At 46.9% G+C, this 20691-nt stretch overlaps 1 protein-coding gene and 1 long non-coding RNA gene across 3 annotated transcripts in view; one reads left to right on the top strand and one right to left on the bottom strand.

The window, feature by feature from the left end:
- Positions 1 to 914: 914 nt before the first annotated feature.
- Positions 915 to 20691, top strand: part of PRKCE (protein kinase C epsilon) — a 478122-nt gene continuing 458345 nt past the window's right edge. Inside the window, exons 1-2 of one of the 2 annotated variants that reach the window (XM_081833507.1) lie at positions 915 to 1382; positions 1585 to 2129. In XM_081833507.1, the coding sequence (XP_081689633.1) occupies positions 1782 to 2129 (348 nt within the window). In that variant the 5' untranslated portion in view covers positions 915 to 1382; positions 1585 to 1781. Of the gene's footprint in view, positions 2130 to 20691 lie in introns of both variants that reach the window. The other variant, XM_081833506.1, reaches the window with a different exon arrangement.
- LOC145723890 (uncharacterized) overlaps positions 16297 to 20691 on the bottom strand; it is a 1084435-nt gene continuing 1080040 nt past the window's right edge. Inside the window, exon 3 of the long non-coding RNA XR_014149272.1 lies at positions 16297 to 16360. This is a non-coding gene — a long non-coding RNA (uncharacterized LOC145723890). The remainder of the gene's footprint in view (positions 16361 to 20691) is intronic.

The following is a 20691-nucleotide window of genomic DNA, read 5'->3' on the forward strand; positions in this document are numbered from 1 at the left end:
TTTTCCCGCAGCTCGGACGGCCGCTGTCAGCGCGCTGATCAGAGGCCTGTCCCCCAAAAGGGCACAGACGAGGTCCAGAGCAAATATGAAGTCACTTTGTAAAAACTAAACAAAGACAAATAGAGCCGAGCTTCTACTAAGCTTTCACTTGTCAACAAGTTCTCGCGGCCCGAGAAGTCCAGGACATGTCCCAAAGGGGTAGAATGCCCCCAAAGCAAGGGAGGAGCGAATGAGTGTTTAAAAACTCACACACCGAGCCTCGCACGCCCCTCCCTTCCTCCCCTCCCCCACCGCGGCGGAGCAGAGCGGCTCCGGACAGAATGACAGACAGACGGGCCAATACTCCCCAGGCTGCTCTCGCCGGCCTCGGTCCGAGTGGGGGTGGGGCTGGGGGAGGGTCCCGAGTCCCCTCCCGCAGGGCGACCCCCGCCACTGCCCCATCTCCGGCTCTACGAGGGGGTTTTGGCCGAGAAGCGCGGGGAGCTGCGCGGTCCGCGGGTCTCCCGGTGGAGACCAGAGACGGGGTGTCCACAAGCCCGCCGCAAACGCACCGCCGCCCGCAACGCCGCGGCTCCCCGGGGCTCCGCGCGGGTCCCCGCTCGGCTCCCCCGCCCTCCGCCGCGACCCGGCAGGCTCGCCCTCTGCGTCGTCCTCTCCTCGGCTCACTTTTCCCGTATTGCTCCCCCAACAGGCAAAACTTTCTATTTCCCCAAACACAGGAGCGCGCGCGCGCGTGCACACACATACACACACACACACACACACACACACTGACGTCTTTTGCGCATTTCCTGCATTAGAGGGAGGGAGACTCGCTCGCACACCGACGGAGGGAGAAGAGACCGAGGGGGAGAGCGGGCGGGCGGGCGGCGAGCGAGCGGCAGCCGAGAGCGGGGACGCGGGGAGCCCGGCGGGCGGGCGCCGGCGCCCGGGAGGTGGGGCCGCGCCGAGTCGCAGTCCCGGCCCCGCCGCCGCCGCGCTGCGCACCGCCCGGTGCCGGCCTGCGCCCCGAGCCCGAGCGGCGGCCACCCCGACTCCCGAGCCCGCGCGGATGTGAGATTCCGGGCTCCTGGCGCCTCCAGATCGCCGACCGCCGCGTCGCGCGGCTTCGCCCAAGAGGAGGCGGCCGGGCTGGCTGTGTGGCTTGTGGATTTTTTTAAAAATTTGGCTCCGAGGAGGACCATTTCCTCTCGACATGCATCCCTCCGGATAGACTGAACATCCCTCGATCCATCCCCCGCCCCGCGCGGTCAGCGGCAGGCGCTGGGTGTGCGAAGAGGATCCGGGTTGAAATCTGCGCCCCCGGTTCTCGTCCCCGCCCCGTCCCACATCCCCCTCCCCCTCCCGGAGTCGAAATTTCCCGGGGATTATGTTTCGGAAAGGTAGGTAAGCGCCGGGCGCGGCGCCCGCGTCCCCGCAGCCCGGACCCGGAGAGCCAGCGAGGCGGCGACACAGCCCCCGCGGCTTGCCGCGAAGCCGACAGCTCGTCTCCTCTTCTGGGGGTGCTGCTGGTGGTAGGGGGGGAGAGACTTGCTCCAAACACGGACGTCCCCCAGCTCTCCCCCCCTCCCTGTTTTCCGTTAGGAACCCGGCGGGGAAATACATGCACTCGCTGAGAATCGCCCGCGCCAGGGCACAACGCTACAAGGTGTAGGGACAGTGTGGGGTGGGGTGAGAGGGGACCCAGGAGTCCCCGTGGCTCAGAGCGCCGGGGCGTCGGTTCTTCATTCCTGCCCTCGGGGCGGACGGAGTGACCCCGGCCCCCACTCCCCGCCCCGACCATGGTAGTGTTCAATGGCCTTCTTAAGATCAAAATCTGCGAGGCCGTGAGCTTGAAGCCCACAGCCTGGTCGCTGCGCCATGCGGTGGGACCCCGGCCGCAGACTTTCCTTCTCGACCCCTACATCGCCCTCAACGTGGACGACTCGCGCATCGGCCAAACGGCCACCAAGCAGAAGACCAACAGCCCGGCCTGGCACGACGAGTTCGTCACCGATGTGTGCAACGGGCGCAAGATCGAGCTGGCCGTCTTCCACGATGCCCCCATCGGCTACGACGACTTCGTGGCCAACTGCACCATCCAGTTTGAGGAGCTGCTGCAGAACGGGAGCCGGCACTTCGAGGACTGGGTGAGTCGGGCGCTTCCCGGTCCGGGAGACCCGCTGTGGGGTCCTGGGGAAGCACTCACGGCCTTGGCATTGGTCATGGGGCGCCGAGACTTATTGCCATCTGGGGTGTGTGTGTGTATGTGTCTCAGTTGCCTCGGGGAAGCATACTCCATTTCGTAGTTGAGGAGAAGTAGGCACTGGGGCAACGAAGAGGAGACTTGGAAAGAGGGTAAGTAAGGCCCTCTGCCCCCTCCAGACAACGTGTGCGACAGGGAGCTCGCAAGCTGGGAGAGCCCCCAGCCACTGGTGCTGAAGGTTGGCAGAGAAGGCGGTGCCTTCCGCAGGAGCGTGGTGGGCTGGCAGTGTGTGATTGTGTGTGGGTGGGTTCCTCCGTCCTTGGAGAGGCACATGGAGCCCTAGACTGAGGGCTTCTTGCACGTCCTGGCTTTGTCCTGCGCGGCGGAGTGAAGAGCTGCTTTATTTTTCCCTCCAGGAGGAAGCTAGCTTGTTTCTATTCTGTTGCATGGTGGTTAGCTCATCTTCTGACATACAGGGAGAAAAATGTGTTCTCCTTGAGGATGTCTCCCCCAGGGTCCCAGCAACATAAGCCAAGCTTGTTTTGCCCCATGCATCGCCCGTGCATCCAGAATGAGTGTTGTATCTTAAGAAGTGGTTCTGCTTGTGAGAAATTGGAAGTCAGTGCTTTGACTCCTACCTAAAGTTACTCGATTTCCCTGTGTTGATTTTCAAGATGCTGTGCAATGAGATATTGCTAAGTCTGACATTGAGTTAATTGATTACACTGTCAGAATACTAGGGACTTGGAAATAGGCCTTCCTTGTCCAGGTACTGTAAACCAAATGCATTCAACCTTGGCAGCCAAAGAGGCAGGGAGAGCCAACCTTCTTTTAGCTCTTTTAGGAAGGAAGGTGTTAAATTAGGAAATGGATTTCGGTGTTTTCTGATTTGCTCCATGTTTCCACCAAGAGCAGGTGTGGCTCTGGGTGCATATGTTTTCAGGGTTCTTTGGTCGATACAAAAAGAGACATCTCCTGGAGAAACATAGAGGAATCCCCCTTCTAATGATTGGAAACAGGGCCAGATTGTCCTAGGGCCAGAGGCTGCATATGAACCACCTAGGCATGTCACCTTACATATTTTTTTAAAAGGAGATAGAGTCTTAGACAAAAATAGGAAAAAAGCCTCTTCTCTCTATGCTCACGCTGTGATGTAGTCTGCCCAAAACCATGGTTACGGGACTTACAGGGAAGCTCCAACAAACCATACCAAGTACAACCCTGGGAGGTTTGCGGCTTACATTTTGTGGAGCAGGAGAACCTTTATGGAATTCCAGAGAACACCATGCCATTCCATTCCATTTCTTTTTGTTTTTTTGTTTTTTTTTTTTTAAAGATTTTATTTATTTATTTGACAGAGAGAGACACAGCAAGAGAGGGAACACAAGCAGGGAGAGTGGGAGAGGGAGAAGCAGGCTTCCCGCCGAGCAGGGAGCCTGATGCGGGGCTCGATCCCAGGACCCTGGGATCATGACCTGAGCCGAAGGCAGACGCTTAACCGACTGAGCCACTCAGGCGTCCCCATTCCATTCCATTTCATTCACCGATGCCCCTTCCTTCTGCCTGCCTCCCACCGCCAGAGTTCCCACTCACTCCTCATTTCCTTTCCACACATGGGCTCTTTGACTCAGGAGAGTAGTGAGCTGAAGGGATAACTAGTTTCAGGACCAGACCTTAACACTCAAAACCTGTGGTTTTGAACTTGTTGTTTTAGAACAGGAAGAGGACGGAAAAAACACGAGTATAGTCATGAGGCCACGGGGCCTTTATTGTGCATGCAGATGAGGAAGATGGAGTGAGGCAGAGAGCAGGTGGGATGAACCGTAAGGCTGCTTTAGCCACAGAACACATCTCTGTTGGAGGGACAGGTGTCCGAGTGTGTCTGGTGACGCTTTGCCGGGGCCTGCCCAAACCCTGGGTGCATCAGGGCACCATCCCCACTTTGGAGCACTTGCAGTGAAGCATGCCGTGAGCACCAGCCTTGCCTGGTCATTATTCTCTAAGGTGCTCAGTTTCATGTTGGACTTGGCCCTAGACCAGATCCCCAGTGCAGAGGCAGGTTTTAGAGAGAAGCAAGGTCACATGGCACGCACAGGGTACTGGAGGTAGGGCCCACACTTCCAATTGCCCACGGCTCTTGCCTGGTGGAGAACGGAGCCACCCGGCCCTCCCAGGCTACTCACCCTGCAGATTCATGTGCTGTGTCCCTGATGTTTTCACTGTACTCAATAATTTAAAGTGCTTTCAAAATCATCTCTCCTTTGTCTCATAGCAAGTGTGAATTAGGTACAACACGTATTGGACAGATTGAAAAAACAGAACAAAAACTTGAGCTACAAAAAGGCCAAAGTCACAAAATGAATTAAGTAGTGGAGCTGGTTCTGTTTGCTCACCTGGGGTTGGTTTCACTGGAGGATGCTGTGGCGTTCTGGTTCCTCCAGAAGGGGAGGTGGGTGGGGGCGGTGGGGAGGCTTCAGCAGAGGGGGCTGGCCCTTGGAAACAGACCTGTTCACCTGGGCTGACTGAAGTCCCCATTCCCATTGCGGTCAGTGAGAGGACACCCACAGAATCACACCTTTGGGCAGCATTTCCCAGGCTCCCGGGCTCTGTGTTCTTTACCTGGAAGTGATGAAGAGATACACCTTTTCTCGGGTGTGGCCAAGAAATCTGGCCTGAAGTAAGGCGAAGTGGAGGGCATGGAACAGCTGCTTCTCTCATTGATGCGGACAGGTTCATTCAACTGCACCACGAATTCACATGTACTCACCCAGTTCCTGTTTTGTGCTCAGGCCCAGCCAGGGAAGTTCAGCACTCTAGGTAACCCAGGGGTAAAGGAGACTGTGGGTGACAGCCCAGGGGGCTTCCATGTCACTAGGGAAGTGATAGATACGTGTAGATACTTAAGTAGCAATTAGGTTCTAAATGAGTGGGACTAGGCATATGTTCTAGGAGTTCAAAAAAGAAGTGTGGGGGGAGAGCTGGAAGAATCTGGAGGGTTCCTGGAAGGAGGCATGGATTGGGCGTGAGGTGGGGGGTAACATTTAAAGAGGTATTTACAAAAGGAGACAGCATTCCACGGGCACAGACACTGTGGGAAGAAAGGCCGAGAAGGCCTGTGGTTAGGAGTGGGGAATCAGAGAAGCATGGCCGAAAGGGAGGGTGCCTGTCAGCAAGGACCAGGCAGGATAAAATTGCCCAAATTTAAGACTTTTGTCTGAGTACCACCTGTGCTATTATTGACTTAAAAAAATTTTTTTTTTTTTAAAGATTTTATTTATTTATTTGACAGAGACAGAGACAGCGAGAGCAGGAACACAAGCGGGGGGAGTGGGAGAGGGAGAAGCAGGCTTCAGGCTGAGCAGGGAGCCCGATGCGGGGCTCGATCCCAGGACCTGGAATCATGACCTGAGCCGAAGGCAGTCGCTTAACCAACTGAGCCACCCAGGCGCCCTTTACTTAAAATTTTTAAACATTGATTCTCTTATTTCCCAAGTAAGCCCCGGTATGCTTGAAATCACCGGTTGGGATGTTGTAGTTACAGTTTTATTTCGTTCACATTAGAATAAACTCGCGGCCTCTAAAATAAAAAGGAAGGATGTTCATCTCAGGTGCCTCTTAAAACCATTAGCGATATGGGGGCCACACTTTGGAAACCCTGGAGTAGGAGAAAGTAGGAGAAAACTGAGGTGGATTCTAGAATGTTTAAAAGCCAGGCTGAGATAATTATTCTCCAGATAATGAGACATGTATCAGTTGTGATGACAAAGGGGGTTGTTTTAGAGAAAGCTCATTACAGAGAGACGAGAGGATCTCACTTACACTGAAAGCAGATTCCCATTAAACACTATTGCAGCCGCAGGAATGAGATATTCCTGCTGCTCTGACTTGAGTGTGCAGAAGAATCACTGGGGTAGGGGGGGGAGTGTTAGAAATATAGATCTGCCCACCACCTTCAGAGCTTTTCATTCTGGAGTTTAGGACAAGCGCTAGGAATCCTTATGCGTACCAAGCGCTTCTCGAGAGAATTGGACTATGCTTCGAGAAACACTGGAGTAGAATGGAAATTGTGGGCAGGGGAGGGCTCCAGATAATTATTGTATGAAGACTTTGTACACAGAAATGTCCTGAGATTTTATAGTAGACCTTTGTGATTCCTTCAGCAAGATTTATGAGCCTCGTTGTGTAAAGGAGAGGTATTGGGGTTCATTAGGAGTGGAGGCCCCGTGAAGGCTGGATGGAGCTGCTTTGCCTTTCGGACGGTTGGTGGGAGCGTGGTAGATGGCAGAGAGGGTACATGGAGCCAGCTCATGACAGCTAGCTGTTCCTGTGCACAGCATGGAGTTTGCTGTGTGGTCACCTCACTAGTGTGTGTGCTGAGCTCCGCGCTCCCCGGTTCCGCGACCCCTGCCTCTGAAGACATCTCCATTTGTGTCACTCCCGTGCCGCACTCATAATGCAGTGGTAAGGACAAAAATGTCATTTTCTGAGAGGTGGTTCAGCCCAGCGCTTAAGCTCTGAAGCCAGGCTCCTTGGGTTTGAATCCCGCCTCCACCACCAACCACATTTGTGACCTTTAGAGAGCTATTTAACCTGTGTTCCTGTTTCCTGTTTCTTCCTCTGTAAGACGTGGGTGATAGTAAATGTCTCTACCTCTAACAAAAGGGGTTGTTGAGGGGATGAAAGGAGTTACTACATGGAAAGTGCATGGACCAAGCCCTGCCCTCAGCGAGAGCTCAGTGAATATTTAGCTCCTACAGTTATTATTATGTCCCCTAAACCTGCCATGGGCCTGGCTTTGGAGAAGGTTCTTTATTGACTTGATTATCATACAGGACCTAAAGAAGTCAAGTTTTTCATCATCCTCAAAATGTTTCTTTTCCGCTGGGTAGTCTCATTCGGCAAGGAATGGGATGCTAGTGTTTCTGTTTCCTATTTCCCAAATAGCTCATTGATAGGGTTTCCCAAAATTATCCCACCCGGCTGACCCTGTGAGATAGGCCTACACTGTTTTTGAAGAGGTAAGACTCAGGGACTGTTATGCTTTGTTGGCCCCAGAATCCCTTGGGGGGATTGTTCTAACGCCAAGGCTAAGGCTGTTGTTTCGGATGCTGGTGCTCTGGGTGGAGCCTGAGGACGTGTGCTGTGGTTAAACAGGCCCCTGCTGAGTCTCACACTGAGGGTGGGTAGAGTACACCTTGATATACACTGCCTGAAGGCATATCTCTACCTTCAGGACTTCTGTAGGGAAATCTTAGAAGATCCCTGAAAACTTTTATCATCATCTAAATGGAGTGAGGTGGGAAGGGTCTAGAAAGGGATGTGGAAGGACTGGGAATGGCCAAATCTCCCTTTGTGTGCACCTATCCCTTGAATTTGTCCACCAGCTGCTGAGGTTCCAGGATCTCTCCATACTCCACTCCCTACAGACTCTTGTAATACTTACCATCTAATTAAATATGGCTCCCCTTGGTACATGATTGGTTATTTAACAACTACTCTGAGGCTTAGTTCTTGCCCCAGTGCTATCAGGGAAAGCTTCTTGGCTTTGGGGCTCTGCAGTTAAAGGGCCTTGGGTTTCCTGGGCAGTCAGACCTTGTCTGTTCTGTTTCCCCTTCTCTGTGTCTTTGACCAGCAGATTTAGTGATTATTTGAGATCCTCAGTTCCCTACCTCTTCAGTGGATCCCTTTCTCTCAGGTCTGTGGGTTCTAACTACAGGATGCGTCTACCACTCTCGAGGCAGGTGACCTAGGCTCTTTAAGCCTGTTTCTTCATCTGTAAAATGGGAATATAATAGTTCTTAGAATAGTTCGACAACCTCTTTCGGTTGTTGTGAGAAATAAGGGAGTCTATGTAAAGTTCTTAGCAAAGGGCCAGGCTACTGTACACTCTAACAATTTTATTAATATTTGAAGAGTTATATGTGTGTATTCATGGTTTGAGAATCTTAAATCAGAACATATGGTCCAGTGATATTTTTCTCTTTGATTTGTGAATGTATTTATATGAATAGTCTAAAAATAGTTAATTTAGTTACACTTAACAATTGCCTTTTTGAAAGTATTAGAATCTCTTGAAATGAGATTGTTTTGAAAAGTCTAGGAATTGTGTGGCCACTGTAGCCAAAGGTTAATTATTTGTTGAAGTGTATGACCAATTGAAAATAGGGATATTTGGGAGCTGCTGTTTTGGTTTTACTGTACCAGTTTCATCTAGTTTCATGGATCTCATGCATTCTCAAATGCTGTTTTCTCCAAATTCCTAATTCCAGCCCATTTAGCTATAGCTTCAGAACTCATATATGTGACTGCCTCTGGTCATCGTCATTTGATTGTGCAAGGGCATCTCAAACTCTGTTATGTCAAAAACTGTATATCCTATGTTCCTCCTCTCCAATCTTTTTTTTTTCTTTAAGATTTTATTTATTTGTTTGAGACAGAGAAATACACAGAGAGAGAGCATGAGCAGGGGGAGAGGCAGAAGCAGGCTCCCTGCTGAGCCAGGAGTCCGATGCAGGGCTAGATCCCAGGACCCTGGCATCATGACCTGAGCCAAAGGCAGACGTTTAACCATCTGAGCCACCCAGGCGCCTCCCCCCCAATCTAAGCCTCCCATAGTCTTCCCCATCTCAAGAAATGGCAACTGCATCCTTCCAGTTGCCCAGGCCAGAAACCGTGAGAAGCCATTCTTGATGCCTGTCATTCTCACACCCCCATATCCAGGCCAACAGTAGCATCTTTTGTCTTCAAAATATATCCCAGATCTGATCATCTTTGTATATTTCTGCTGACATCACTCTGGTCCAAGACCACTCTGGTCTTATCATCTCATATCTGGATTATTTTAACAGCCTCCTAACTGGTTCCCCATTGCCCCAACTTCATCAGCGTATGTCACTCAGCTCACACATCTCTTGGTAGAAACCCATGTCTTTATACTCTACAAGGCCAACATGGTCAGGCTCCTGTTATGACCTCTCTGACCCTACATCACCTGCTACTCTTTCCCTTCACTCCTTTCCCAGCCATATTGACCCACCTGCCACCCTTCAACATATTCACCATGTTCCTACCTCAGTCTTTGCACTGGCCATTCCATCTTTCTGGAATGTTCCTTTCCTAGATACCCTCATGGTTCAAGTTTAAAATTTTACCCTTGGGGGACCTGGGTGGCTCAGTTGGTTAAGCGTCTGCCTTTGTCACAGGTCATGATCCCAGGGTCCTAGGATCTAGCCCCGCATCAGGCTCCCTGCTGGGTGGAGAGCCTGCTTCTGTCTCTCTCCCTCTGCCGCTCCCCTTGCTTGTGCTCTCTCTCTCTGTCAAATAAATAAATCTTTAAAAATAAAATAAAATAAAATTTCACCCTTCATCTTGATGCTTTATATACTCTCCTTCTTTAGTTATACTCTTTAGCTCTTATCTCTCTTATATATTTTTCTTATTTATCTTTATTATCTGTCTCTAGCACCAGAACAGAGTTTCTATAAATGCACAGGTTTTTGTTCACTGTTCTGCTCTTGGGACCCCAGACAGTTCCTGGTCCCTTGTTGAATGAGTGAATGAATTTAAGTAAACAAGTGTGTATTACCCTAGCACGTACTGTGGTAAGACCAAAGTTGTGTGGGGTATCATTCCTGCCTCCAACAAGGAGTATGAAATCTAGCTGGGAAGACCAGTATGCTAAGCAGTTGAAGGAATTCCCTAAACAGCCTTTCTGTACAGTTGAAAGAATTGAGGAAAAGGCAAAAGAAAAGGATATTTTATAAAAATCTGTAGGATTCCTTGAAAATGTTCTTATGGGAGAATGCCTGTTATTTCCATGTGGCCGTTTGCACTAAGCTGAAGCAGCTCTGTCATGTCTAGGGTCTCCAAGAGTAGGAATTGTAAACGTTCTGGGTGCCCAGGGCCTGTGCAAGGTGCTGTGGGAAGGGGAGAAGAAAAAAGGCCCGCTTGTCCTCCCTTTGCAGAGTTTAAAATCAAGTTCAAATTCTCATGAGGGCCTAAGATACAAAACCCTTAGTAATTGGCAGCAAAGAGAAATGAAATTTTAAATTCCGGTGCCTGGACTCCAGGGCTGGAGCTCGTCGAAGCATATGCAGGCAAAGCTTCGAGGGCTTTCATTTAGACTAAAAGAACTCCAGAGCAGGCCTGCAGTATTTTGCATAAATAAAAGCTACACTTGGCAAAACATTATATTTCTCTCCAAGTTCCTCCGGGTATATATGCGCTGGTTAAGTAATTACAATCTATTATAATGCTAATCAGCAGGATCACACCTGTTTGAAATCCAGTTTTCTGGCAGAAAGCACGGGAAGTGGCCAAACGCCTGTACTTGCTGGGATTGTAGATGGGACAGGAACACACTGTTGTCACGCCAGCTTGCCCGCCACTAAACAGAATGGAAACTCCAGAGGGACTATGATTGAGCCCCATAATATCATGCCTGGGAGGAAGGGGAGAAGCACAGTCTCTTACCGAATCCAAGCACAGAAATGAGAACCTCCCCTGCCCCATGCCCTCCCCGTCCCCTCTGCTTCACCTTGAAGTCTCAGAGAGGTAATTTTTTAAGCTAGTGAAAAAGTCACCTTTATTTGCCAGCAAGGAGTAAACTCATTGAGCTAATGACCCCAAGAGGTAGATCAGATTCAGAATATAATCAGGTTCAAGAAGGGTTTAGGAAAATCATGGCAGGTGAACCTGTAATTAATTATTGAGGAAAACCATAGACTTTGATTTTGCCTATGTCCTTCTTGAGTAGATTTGTTTGTTTTCAGACTATAGTATCTCCTGATGCCAGTTATAACGTTGCCCCAGCCAGATGAAAGCGTCTCGTGAGTAGAAGTATCTTCCTCCCAGTTACTCACCAAGCAGAGTATGAGCCACTCAGGAAGTACATGTAGCGACTCACTCATCTGTTGGTTGCATTAAAGGCTGCCTTTGGGGTCTGTCTTGTAGAAGGTCATATAGGCAACACTCTTTAATCAGACTAACTTAGATTCTGCTCTAAGTTAGTCTGCACTCTAGAAGTACACCATCCCAGGTCGCCTGGGTGGCTCAGTTGGTTAAGGGTCTGCCTTCGGCTCAGGTCATGATCCCAGGGTCCTGGGATCGAGCCCTGCATCGGGTTCCTTGCTCAGCAGGGAACCTGCTGTTCCCCCTGTTTGTGTTCTCTCTCTCTCTGACAAATAAATAAATAAAATCTTAAAAAAAAAAAAGTTCACCACCCAGTACAGTGCTGAAAAGAAAGATGGCGGAATCCACAGGAGATCCCAACTAGTGGACAAAATGGTTTGTTCATTCATTGCTCCAGCCATCCTTTCATCCATTTAGCAAACATTTATTGAATACCTTATATGCCAGGTGCCATGCCAGGAGCTGTTCTCATGGAGCAGATAGTCTGGTAGGAGACACAATGTAATCAATATATAACATAAATATTCTGGTGTATAAAATTAATTAAGAAGGAAAGCTCATCACAAGGCTTTCTGAGCCTGGGGACACCTCTTTAGAGTTGGATTGGCTAATCCTTTTCTTTTCCCCCTACTGACTAGGGAGTCAGGTACCTCCTGTTAGTCAGTGGTGTTGGACCTTAGGTTCCACATCTGTGAAAGCAGGAGGTAGCATAGATTTAGATACCCTTATATAAGGCCTCTGTTAACAATGATTCTGACTGACTTGGCTGTCTGCATTTTGGGCCTTGACTTTGCTCGACCTAGCACTTGATGATGTTTTATCTTTATTGTTTTCCATGAAGCTGAGTCTTGTATCTCGAAAAACTGTCAGCTTCTGCTTTTTTCCCTCCTTATCTTTCTTTATTACTGTTATCAAAATCACAAAGCCATTTTTGATAGCGTGCTTCTTTACCTAGTGTTCAAGGCCCACAAAAATATATTTATTTTTTTAGATGGGGGAGAAGCAGAGGGAAAGGGAGAGAGAGAATCTTAAGCAGCCACACTGGGTGTGGACACGGGGTGAATTCTCCAGTGAATTCCCAGTGTCAGTCTCAAATGGGGCTTGATTTCACAACCGTGAGCTCATGACCTGAGCTGAAATCAAGAGCCGGACACTTAACTGAGCCACGCAGGCACCCCTACATTTATTTTTTAAATGGAGCCTTCTGTATCATTGAGCCATTCGAAGGATATTCTAAAAACAAACAAACAAGCAGAATTTCTGGAATGCAGGGCCTATGAATCCATCTCCCGACATTTTAGATGGATGATTATCTAAACCATTTTGGGCAGCTGAGAGAATCATCAATCAGCCACCAAGGATGGAACATGTAATCGACCAGTATTTGCCAGAGTATCTTTCAAAGAGTAGGAGACTTCTGATATTCTCAGGTTTCTGTGATCAAAGATGTCGGGAATGTTTCAGAGTCAAATGCACATTAGTATATTAAAGACTCCCAAGATGGCCGGTAGCAAAGGGACTTGTACACCTCTGTGTGTGTAACCACAGATTTTCCAAACTGATTCATCATAGAATGCTCTTATTTGTGAAAAATTATTAGAACCATAGAACTAGTGTTTTGTGGACATATATTGAAAAACATTATAATGAGGAAAAAAAAGGAATGGACTTTCCTCAAGTGGGCCATTTGGGGATTTGAGATTAACACCCTTTTATGAAACAGTGAAGTTGAAGAACTGCGAGAATTCACTGGAGAGGAAGATTAATGTGGGTTCTACTAGTTGGCAAAGTCTTCATAAGATTTTGAGCCAGGCCTGGTAGAATATGGAATCTGAATAGACAGGGAAGGGAGCCCCTCTAAGTTGGAAGAAGAGCGTAAAAAATGTCAGGCAAGCATTTTGGGTGATGAGGGCAGTCAGGAAACCAGTGAGATTAAAGCAGGAATGCAATCCAAAAATAATCGCTTCATTAAAATACACACACACACACACACTAAAACAATAAGCTATCCAAAGAAAGAGAATAGTGGATAGAATGGATATTCAGTCATTAATCTACCCATCCATCTAGTTAGCCAGCCATTTAGCAAATATATAATAAACACTTTTTATGTTCTAGGAATTTTGCTTGGGGCAAGGTGTTGAACAGAATCACTATGATTTATTGGGGCGCCTGGGTGGCTCAGTTGGTTAAGCGACTGCCTTCAGCTCAGGTCATGATCCTGGAGTCCCTGGATCGAGTCCCGCATCGGGCTCCCTGCTCAGCAGGGAGTCTGCTTCTCCCTCTGACCCTCCCCCCTCTCATGCTCTCTCTCTCTCATTCTCTCTCTCAAATAAATAAATAAAATCTTTAAAAAAAAAAATAAACGCTTTTTATGTTCTAGGAATTTTGCTTGGGGCAAGGTGTTGAACAGAATCACTATGATTTATTGAACTCTTGGTTATCAAGGGAATCTATCCTAAGGGCTAACCCAAATCTCCCATGCTATATTTCCAGCTAATTTTCTTCGTTTATTTCTTGATAGGCCTGATAGGGATGAAGGCTAGCTTTGTAGCATCCTTCAGGTCGCTGAGTGGTGGCTTGTCTAAAAGTAGTGTGGGCTTTGGAGTCAGTCCTGGGTTGGATTCTAGTTTTATCACTTGTGGCTACATGATATTGGGGAAATTCTTTAACTCACCTGTAGCCGTCCCCTCATCTGTAAAATGGGAATAATAGCTATCTTGTAGAGTTATTATAATGACCGATGAAACATGATAAAGTGCCCAGCTTCTAGCAACTTCTCAATAAAAGGTAATTTATTATTGATAATTATTTGCATTTAATATTTTTTATTTGATATAGGTGAAATTGAGCTTTTGTCGGAAGATTTCATTCAGTAATGCCAACTGAGGAGTTTCAAGCAAAACCTTTTCCACTCCCTACTTCCCTCCCTTTCTGAAATAGCTAGCAACGGGAATTCTGGGTTTGCCAGATTCCAGATATGCAGAACTAGAACCTCACACTCGGCCCTTCTTAGGCGGCCCCTGGGGTGGGAGGCACAGGGAACATGGATTACCTGCCCTGGGGCTGGCTTTGCTCCGGATGGATGGGCCTACCTGATATACTACTCCCTCTGGAATTTTTAAAAAGCAGATTCAGTGTTGCATTTTAACCTGAACATCAGCTGCCTTCGCTTGTGGGCCTAATGGGATAACTGAGGTTTGAAGATTTATTTTACTGTCCATTTTGCTGTGGTCCAGTGTACATCCCATTTCTCTGGGCCAAAGGATCTGATTTCATTTTCCTACCGTGTGTCTCTTCTGTAAGCCCAGCCTCTAACGGGTTGTACGCCGATTGCTCTGTTCTGGCCTGACTGTTGGTAGGCACAAAGGTTCTCCACTGAGAGGGCAGGACTTTGATTTTGACCAGGACATCAGAATTGCTAAGGAGTAACATGAGTTGAAGGATAGCCAGCGTTTTAAAAAGATTACTGTATGCTTATAAGGAATCATACATTCCTTTGTTAATTTTCTATTAGGACCCTTGTTTTTTAAACTCAGGTTTCATTTTAGATACTTGACATTGAAGTCACAGAACCAAAAATAGCAGAGAGCTCCTCTGACCTTCCTGAGGGATCCGTTCTCAGAACCTGCCTGTTCTTCTCCTCTCCAACCATCTGAGTCCTTTTCTTCCTTCAAAACTTTCTTCAGAATTCACCCAAGAGCAGGGGGTCTGGTTTTTCTATTTTGTAGCGTTGTGACTTTGTGAGCGTTCACTTAACTTCCTCAAACTTTTGTTTCTTTGTTTATGAAAAGGGTTAGGAATAGTCACCCTCCTTGGGTTGTAGGGTTGCTGGCAGGAATGAAGGAGGTCCATGTAGGTGAAGGTTCTTGGGCTTGTAAGCATTAACTCTGTGTCCTGAGCATCTGTTGAGGTAGGTCAAAAAGTTTGTTCTGGGCACCCAAACTCCTTTGTCTGTATCCTTTGCTCTCCCAGGACTCTGTCCTATTTCTGTTAGGTGCCCAGAGTTGCCAGATGAAGTATGGGAAGCCCAGTTAAATTTGAACTTCAGATAAACAACAAATACTTTTCTGCTATAGGTACATCCTAAATACTGCATGGGACATACTTAAACTTATACTTACATACTTCCACTAACAAAGTATTCATTGTCTGGAATTCAGATTTAACTGGGCATCCTGCCTTTTCATTTGCTAAAGCTGGGTCTCTGTGTCCCCCCTACCCAAGTAACAAAGCATGCCCAGGAAAGGATATGTTTGTCATTTCTTTGTCCTGCTAAAGGCAGAGGAGGGACACTTGCAGTCACTTTAAAATGGAAGCCTTAGCCCCTTGTAAAAGTAATTCCAGCACTTGCCAGAAGTAGGGAACATGTTTTTCTGATGAACAACCCCTTTCAAGAACCCCTAAACTCATGGAGGTGGCCTCCTGCCTTAACACTTGAAGTCCACTCCACCCCACTGGCCTGTTATGTATGTCAGGACCCCACAGCTTCTTCTTTTCCCACATTGAATTGGAGAGCTCAGTTCACAGGAAGTGCAAGTCCCCAGCCATGACCACCTAGCTGTTTTAAAAGTATTTTTTTTTTTTTTCATTTTAGAAAAGAATAGCTAACTGAAGTGTCAGATGCCTGAGTACTAATTCATGATGATAGCTTTAGGGTTCATTTTCATATGTTTATTAGTCTGGTTCTCTGGAATCCAGGGGATTTATGTAAGAGTTGTGCAGTGGCCCTAACTACCCTTTTGGGGTGCTGACTTACTTATAGGATGGAGTCTAGCCTCATCACCCCACCAGACATTCCGGGCCCTGCATGGCTCGCATCCTTCCCCCTCCCCCATTTTTCTGCCAAGGGGATCCTGCATCCTCCACGCTGGGAACCTCCTCCATGGGAGCTTGCTTCTCTCGTCCGTGTCCAGTTTTTCTGGGTGCTCCGATCCCCACATGTCCATATTCCTGAAATACTAGGAATACTAACCACTTCTCCAAATCCCCCTCCTTCTTGGGCCTCTTTCCTAGAACTCTCCAACCTACAGCTCTTTTGGCCCTTGGAATCCTAGTAACATTTACTATTTGTGCCCTCCATTTAAAATTATTGATGTCTCAGGGCGCCTGGGTGGCTCAGTCGTTAAGCGTCTGCCTTCAGCTCAGGTCATGATCACAGAGTCCTGGAATCGAGCCCCGCATCGGGCTCCCTGCTCTGAGGGAAGCCTGCTTCTCCCTCTCCCACTCCTCCTGCTTGTGTTCCCTTTCTCAAGCTGTGTCTCTCTCTGTCAAATAAATAAATAAAATCTTTAAAAAAAAAAATTATTGATGTCTCGTGTTGATGGTCGGATACTCTCTGCCTGTTCTCTTACAGAGGCAGAAAAGGTCCCAGAGAGGAAGAACTCATGCCAGTTTATGCACTTGGCATAGTGCCTCGCACAGAATAGATGCTTGATTGCTTAAATACATTCTAACATGAAATTATAATAGTATCTACCTAAATAGTAGGTGTTCTGTAGATATTTGCTCTGGAGTGTTCTTCCTTCCATGACAGAGAAGAATGTGTTATTTAAAAAATCACACACAGGGGCGCCTGGGTGGCTCAGTCAATTAAGGGTCTGACTCTTGATTTCGGCTCAGGTCATGATCTCAGGGTCATGAGATCGAGCCCCGTGTTGGGCTCTGTGCTGAGTGTGGAGCCTGCTTGGGTTTCTCTCTCTCCCTCTGCCCCTCCCCCCGCTCTTTCTCTCAAAAAAAATCACACACACACATCTGTATGTTATTTTTTTTTTTAAGATTTTTTTAAATTTATTTATCCATTTGACAGAGAGAGAGACAGCGAGAGAGGGAACACAAGCAGGGGGAGTGGGAGAGGGAGAAGCAGGCTTCCAGCCGAGCAGGGAGCCCAATGCGGGGCTCGATCCCAGGACCCCGAGACCATGACCCGAGCCGAAGGCAGTCGCCCAACCAACCGAGCCACCCAGGCGCCCTGTATGTTATTTTTAAAAAGGAAAAGGCAAGGGAGGGTGCTGACATATGGGGTGGTCTTTTATCTTTAACCTTTATTTCAGCATTATTTAAAAAAATCAATAAAACTTGCTTTTTTAGAGTAGTTTTGGGTTTATAAAAAATTGAGCAGAAAGTACAGAGTTCCCATCTACCCCCTCATTCACACACACAGTTGCCCCATTATTACAGTTGACCCGTGGGCAATGAAAGGAGTTGGGGGCGCTGACCCCTGTCTCGTTGAAAATCCGAGTATAACTTTTGACTCCCCAAAACTGAACTCCTAGTAGCCTGTTGTTGACTGGAAGCTTTACCAATAACATAAATGTAGATTAACACATACCTTGTATGTTATGTATATATTGTATACTGTATTCTTACAATAAAGAAAGAGGAAAAAAAATGTTATGAAGAAAATCATGGGGAAGAGAAAATACATTTATAGTACTGTATTTATCCAAAAAATTCTGCCTGTAAGTGCACCTGCACAGTTGAAACCCATGTCATTAAAAGGTCAAGTGCATGTATATATACTTGACTTTTAGGAAAAGGCGAAAAAGCCGCAGCACCAGCTACTGCATATTGAAGCAGGTGGCATCACGGTTAGATGTGAAGGCTTTGCACTAGAGGGATGGGTTCTAATCCTGGTGGCGCCACCGAACCAGCTGTTCGTCCTTTTGACAAATTGTGTAACCTCTCTGAGCCTTCATGTCATCATCTGTAAAACAAGATCAGTAATCTCTCTGTAATTGTGTCATTTGGAATGCTTAGAAAAGTGTTTATCACATGATAAGCACACATAAAATATTAGCTGTTATTATTATTATTATTAGAATTCTATTGTAAAAAATAAGTTGTAGATTATCTGGTTTGGGACTTAATGTTGTCAGAGTCCATTTGATCTGATTCTGTGTGTTGCGGGGTCGCTTGGGGTTGAGGGTTGCTTTCCATCCGAGGGGCATGACTTGGAAAGATGGTAGTTCTGATCGTAACGAGTTACATAGGGAATCACTATGTTTTGCTAAGTTTGTCTTTGCTGCCTGCCTTCAAGCCTTTATAGGCCAGTATACATTCACAAAGGGCTACATTGACAGTGTGCTTGTTTATTCTTGATTAATTCAGCTCCACCCTAATGAGCTGTGTGACCTCGGGGAAGAAATTTAACCTCTCTGAACTTCAGTTCCCGCAACTATAAAATGCAAATAGTTATATTGGTTCTGCCTACCTCATTGGGTTGCGAGACTCATTTAATATCCCTCTGCAAAATGAAACATGTGACAGACATGTAAGTAGCAATGATGAATCACTTTCAGATTTGGGGAGAGGCATGGCATTTTCATCCAAAGTTTGCAGATGAGAAAACTGGGGATAGCGGTGTCTCCTGGTAGGGACTAGAATAGAACTTAGGTCTTATCTCCCCAAGTACCTGATAACACTGAACGGCATTTGGGTTTCTCAGCCAGTGTGCCTAGCTCTTTCACATGGTCAGGGCTAAAGATTTAAAGTTGATCTCTGGGCTTTGTTTCTAGGAAACTGGAGTCTTAGGAGCCCACCCCCAGGCGCAGGAGAACACGTCTCTTTCACTTTGCTTCCTTACTCCTTCTTGGCTCTTTAAATTTTTTTTCTTTATCACTGCTTATCATATGACTGTGCACAGACAACCGTGAAGCCAGCTATTTTAAGGGGAAAAGGGAGGAAGACAGATAAGACAGTGATTCAGAAACAAGCAGGAAAATGGAGTCATGTGGTTGTCCCCTTGTGGGTGGGATGTACAGCAGTTTTGTAGACTGAGAAAGCGTCCTGAGTCCCCGGAGAGTAAATGAGACCCATCAGGCGTGTGTCTGAAAGCCCTTCCCTGTGTTCAGAGAAGCTTCAGAGCCCAGCCGGAGCGCCCTCCACTGGGTTCCCACGTGTGTGCCCTCATTAGACGCAGGCTTCTTAGCGCTCTCCTGTCCCCGTGCTTCCAGCCCTGCTGTGTGCCAGGGGCTGTGCTAGGAAGAATAGGGGCTCCAAAGGAGAGATCTCCTGCCTACATTCAGGACTATAAAAAGGAGAAATGCCCACTTGAAAAGACTGATCACATTAGTTTTAGAGAGGGAAGTGGATTCTGTCCTAACCTATTGGTGGAAGTAGAGTGACGCCCACACACAGTAAGGCTACCATGTACCTTCTCTCATGGGATTTGGATTCTAGGCAAGTGAGCATCATTTGACACTTTACAAATTTAAATCAGTTAAGAACTTTTAGAATTTTTATCTACTTCTTGTGGAGGATCCATTTTTTCCTTTTGTGGGGGAGGAAAGAGAATAAGAGCACATCATGAATAATTTTTCAAACTATGGGTCAGGACCCATCAATTGAAGTCATGAAATCCATTAAGTGGATCTCAAAGAGCAATTTTATTTTATTTCTTTTTAAAAGATTTTATTTATTTGACAGAAAGAGAGAGAGAGAGAGAGCATAAGCAGGAGTGGCAGGAAGAGGGAGAAGCAGGTTCCTGATGTGGGGCTTGATCCCAGGACTCTGGGATCATGACCTGAGCCGAAGGCAGACGCTTAACTACTGAGCCACCCAGGCACCCCTCAAACAGCAATTTTAAGTATGGAAGTAGAATAGAACAGTATTGAAATTATCAGAAGGCATTGCATGTGGTAAGGGTAAATATGGCTTTATAAAACTTCTGTTTCAGTTTTATTTATATGAGTATTATTTATATGATCTGTGGGTCCCAGTAAAAATTAAAAAAAAAAATTAAGAAACATTGGCCTAGAACACCCATTTTAATTTAACAGAACTTTAATTAGTACCAGTAAGATGGGGAGAAGAAAGTCAAGAAGACAGGGTTCCCTGCACTCAGTAAGCTTCTAATTTGTTCATCCAAACAAGTCCATGAAGACAGATGCATTATGTTTGTCCAGGGGAAGATTGAGAAGAGCTTTGTGCAGGAGGTGGCTTTTGAAGAATGGGTGGGATAGACTGGTTCTGAAAAACCTGCCCAACTCTTCCTCTATGAACAAGTCCATAACAACATAGGATGCAGAAATGACCTGATGAACTGACATACTTTTTGTTGTCCAGGAGCGCCCCCATCTCCTGACACCTCCTGCAAATGGCAGTCAGGATCAGATAGTGGTGCTTCTGGGGTCTTGGGGTGAAGCGTCAGAAACTCCAGGTTGGAGAGCTCGCCTCGCACCTGGTGCTGCATGGCAGGTTCCTGCCTCTCTAGTGACCCTTCAGCCTGCACAGGGTGGTTCTGCACTTTTTGATTGGGAATGGGGGTGGGTCTTTGGAAAATAATGTGTTATGACCTTCATCCCTCAGTTAATATATTAATCAGACATCTGTACTTGTTCTCTTGATTCTTCCGTAGTACTTGTATGGTAAGAAATACATGTTATCAGGCAGGGGAATAGAAAGCACCATATACTAGAGATTTAGGGTCTATTTTAATCTGTTAGAAGAAACTATCTCAAAATTTTAAAGAGAGAACAACTTATATATATAAGCCAAAAATATGGGTAACTACTATGAAGGGAAAGAATATGACTCTAAAAATGTTTTTTTTTTAAAAAGGGATTGATAAGATGCTGGTTGAAAAAGGGAAAAAG

This window comes from Leptonychotes weddellii, chromosome 10 (genome assembly GCF_054177405.1).
Source record: "Leptonychotes weddellii isolate Sample4059 chromosome 10, ASM5417740v2, whole genome shotgun sequence".
NCBI lineage: Eukaryota > Metazoa > Chordata > Mammalia > Carnivora > Phocidae > Leptonychotes > Leptonychotes weddellii.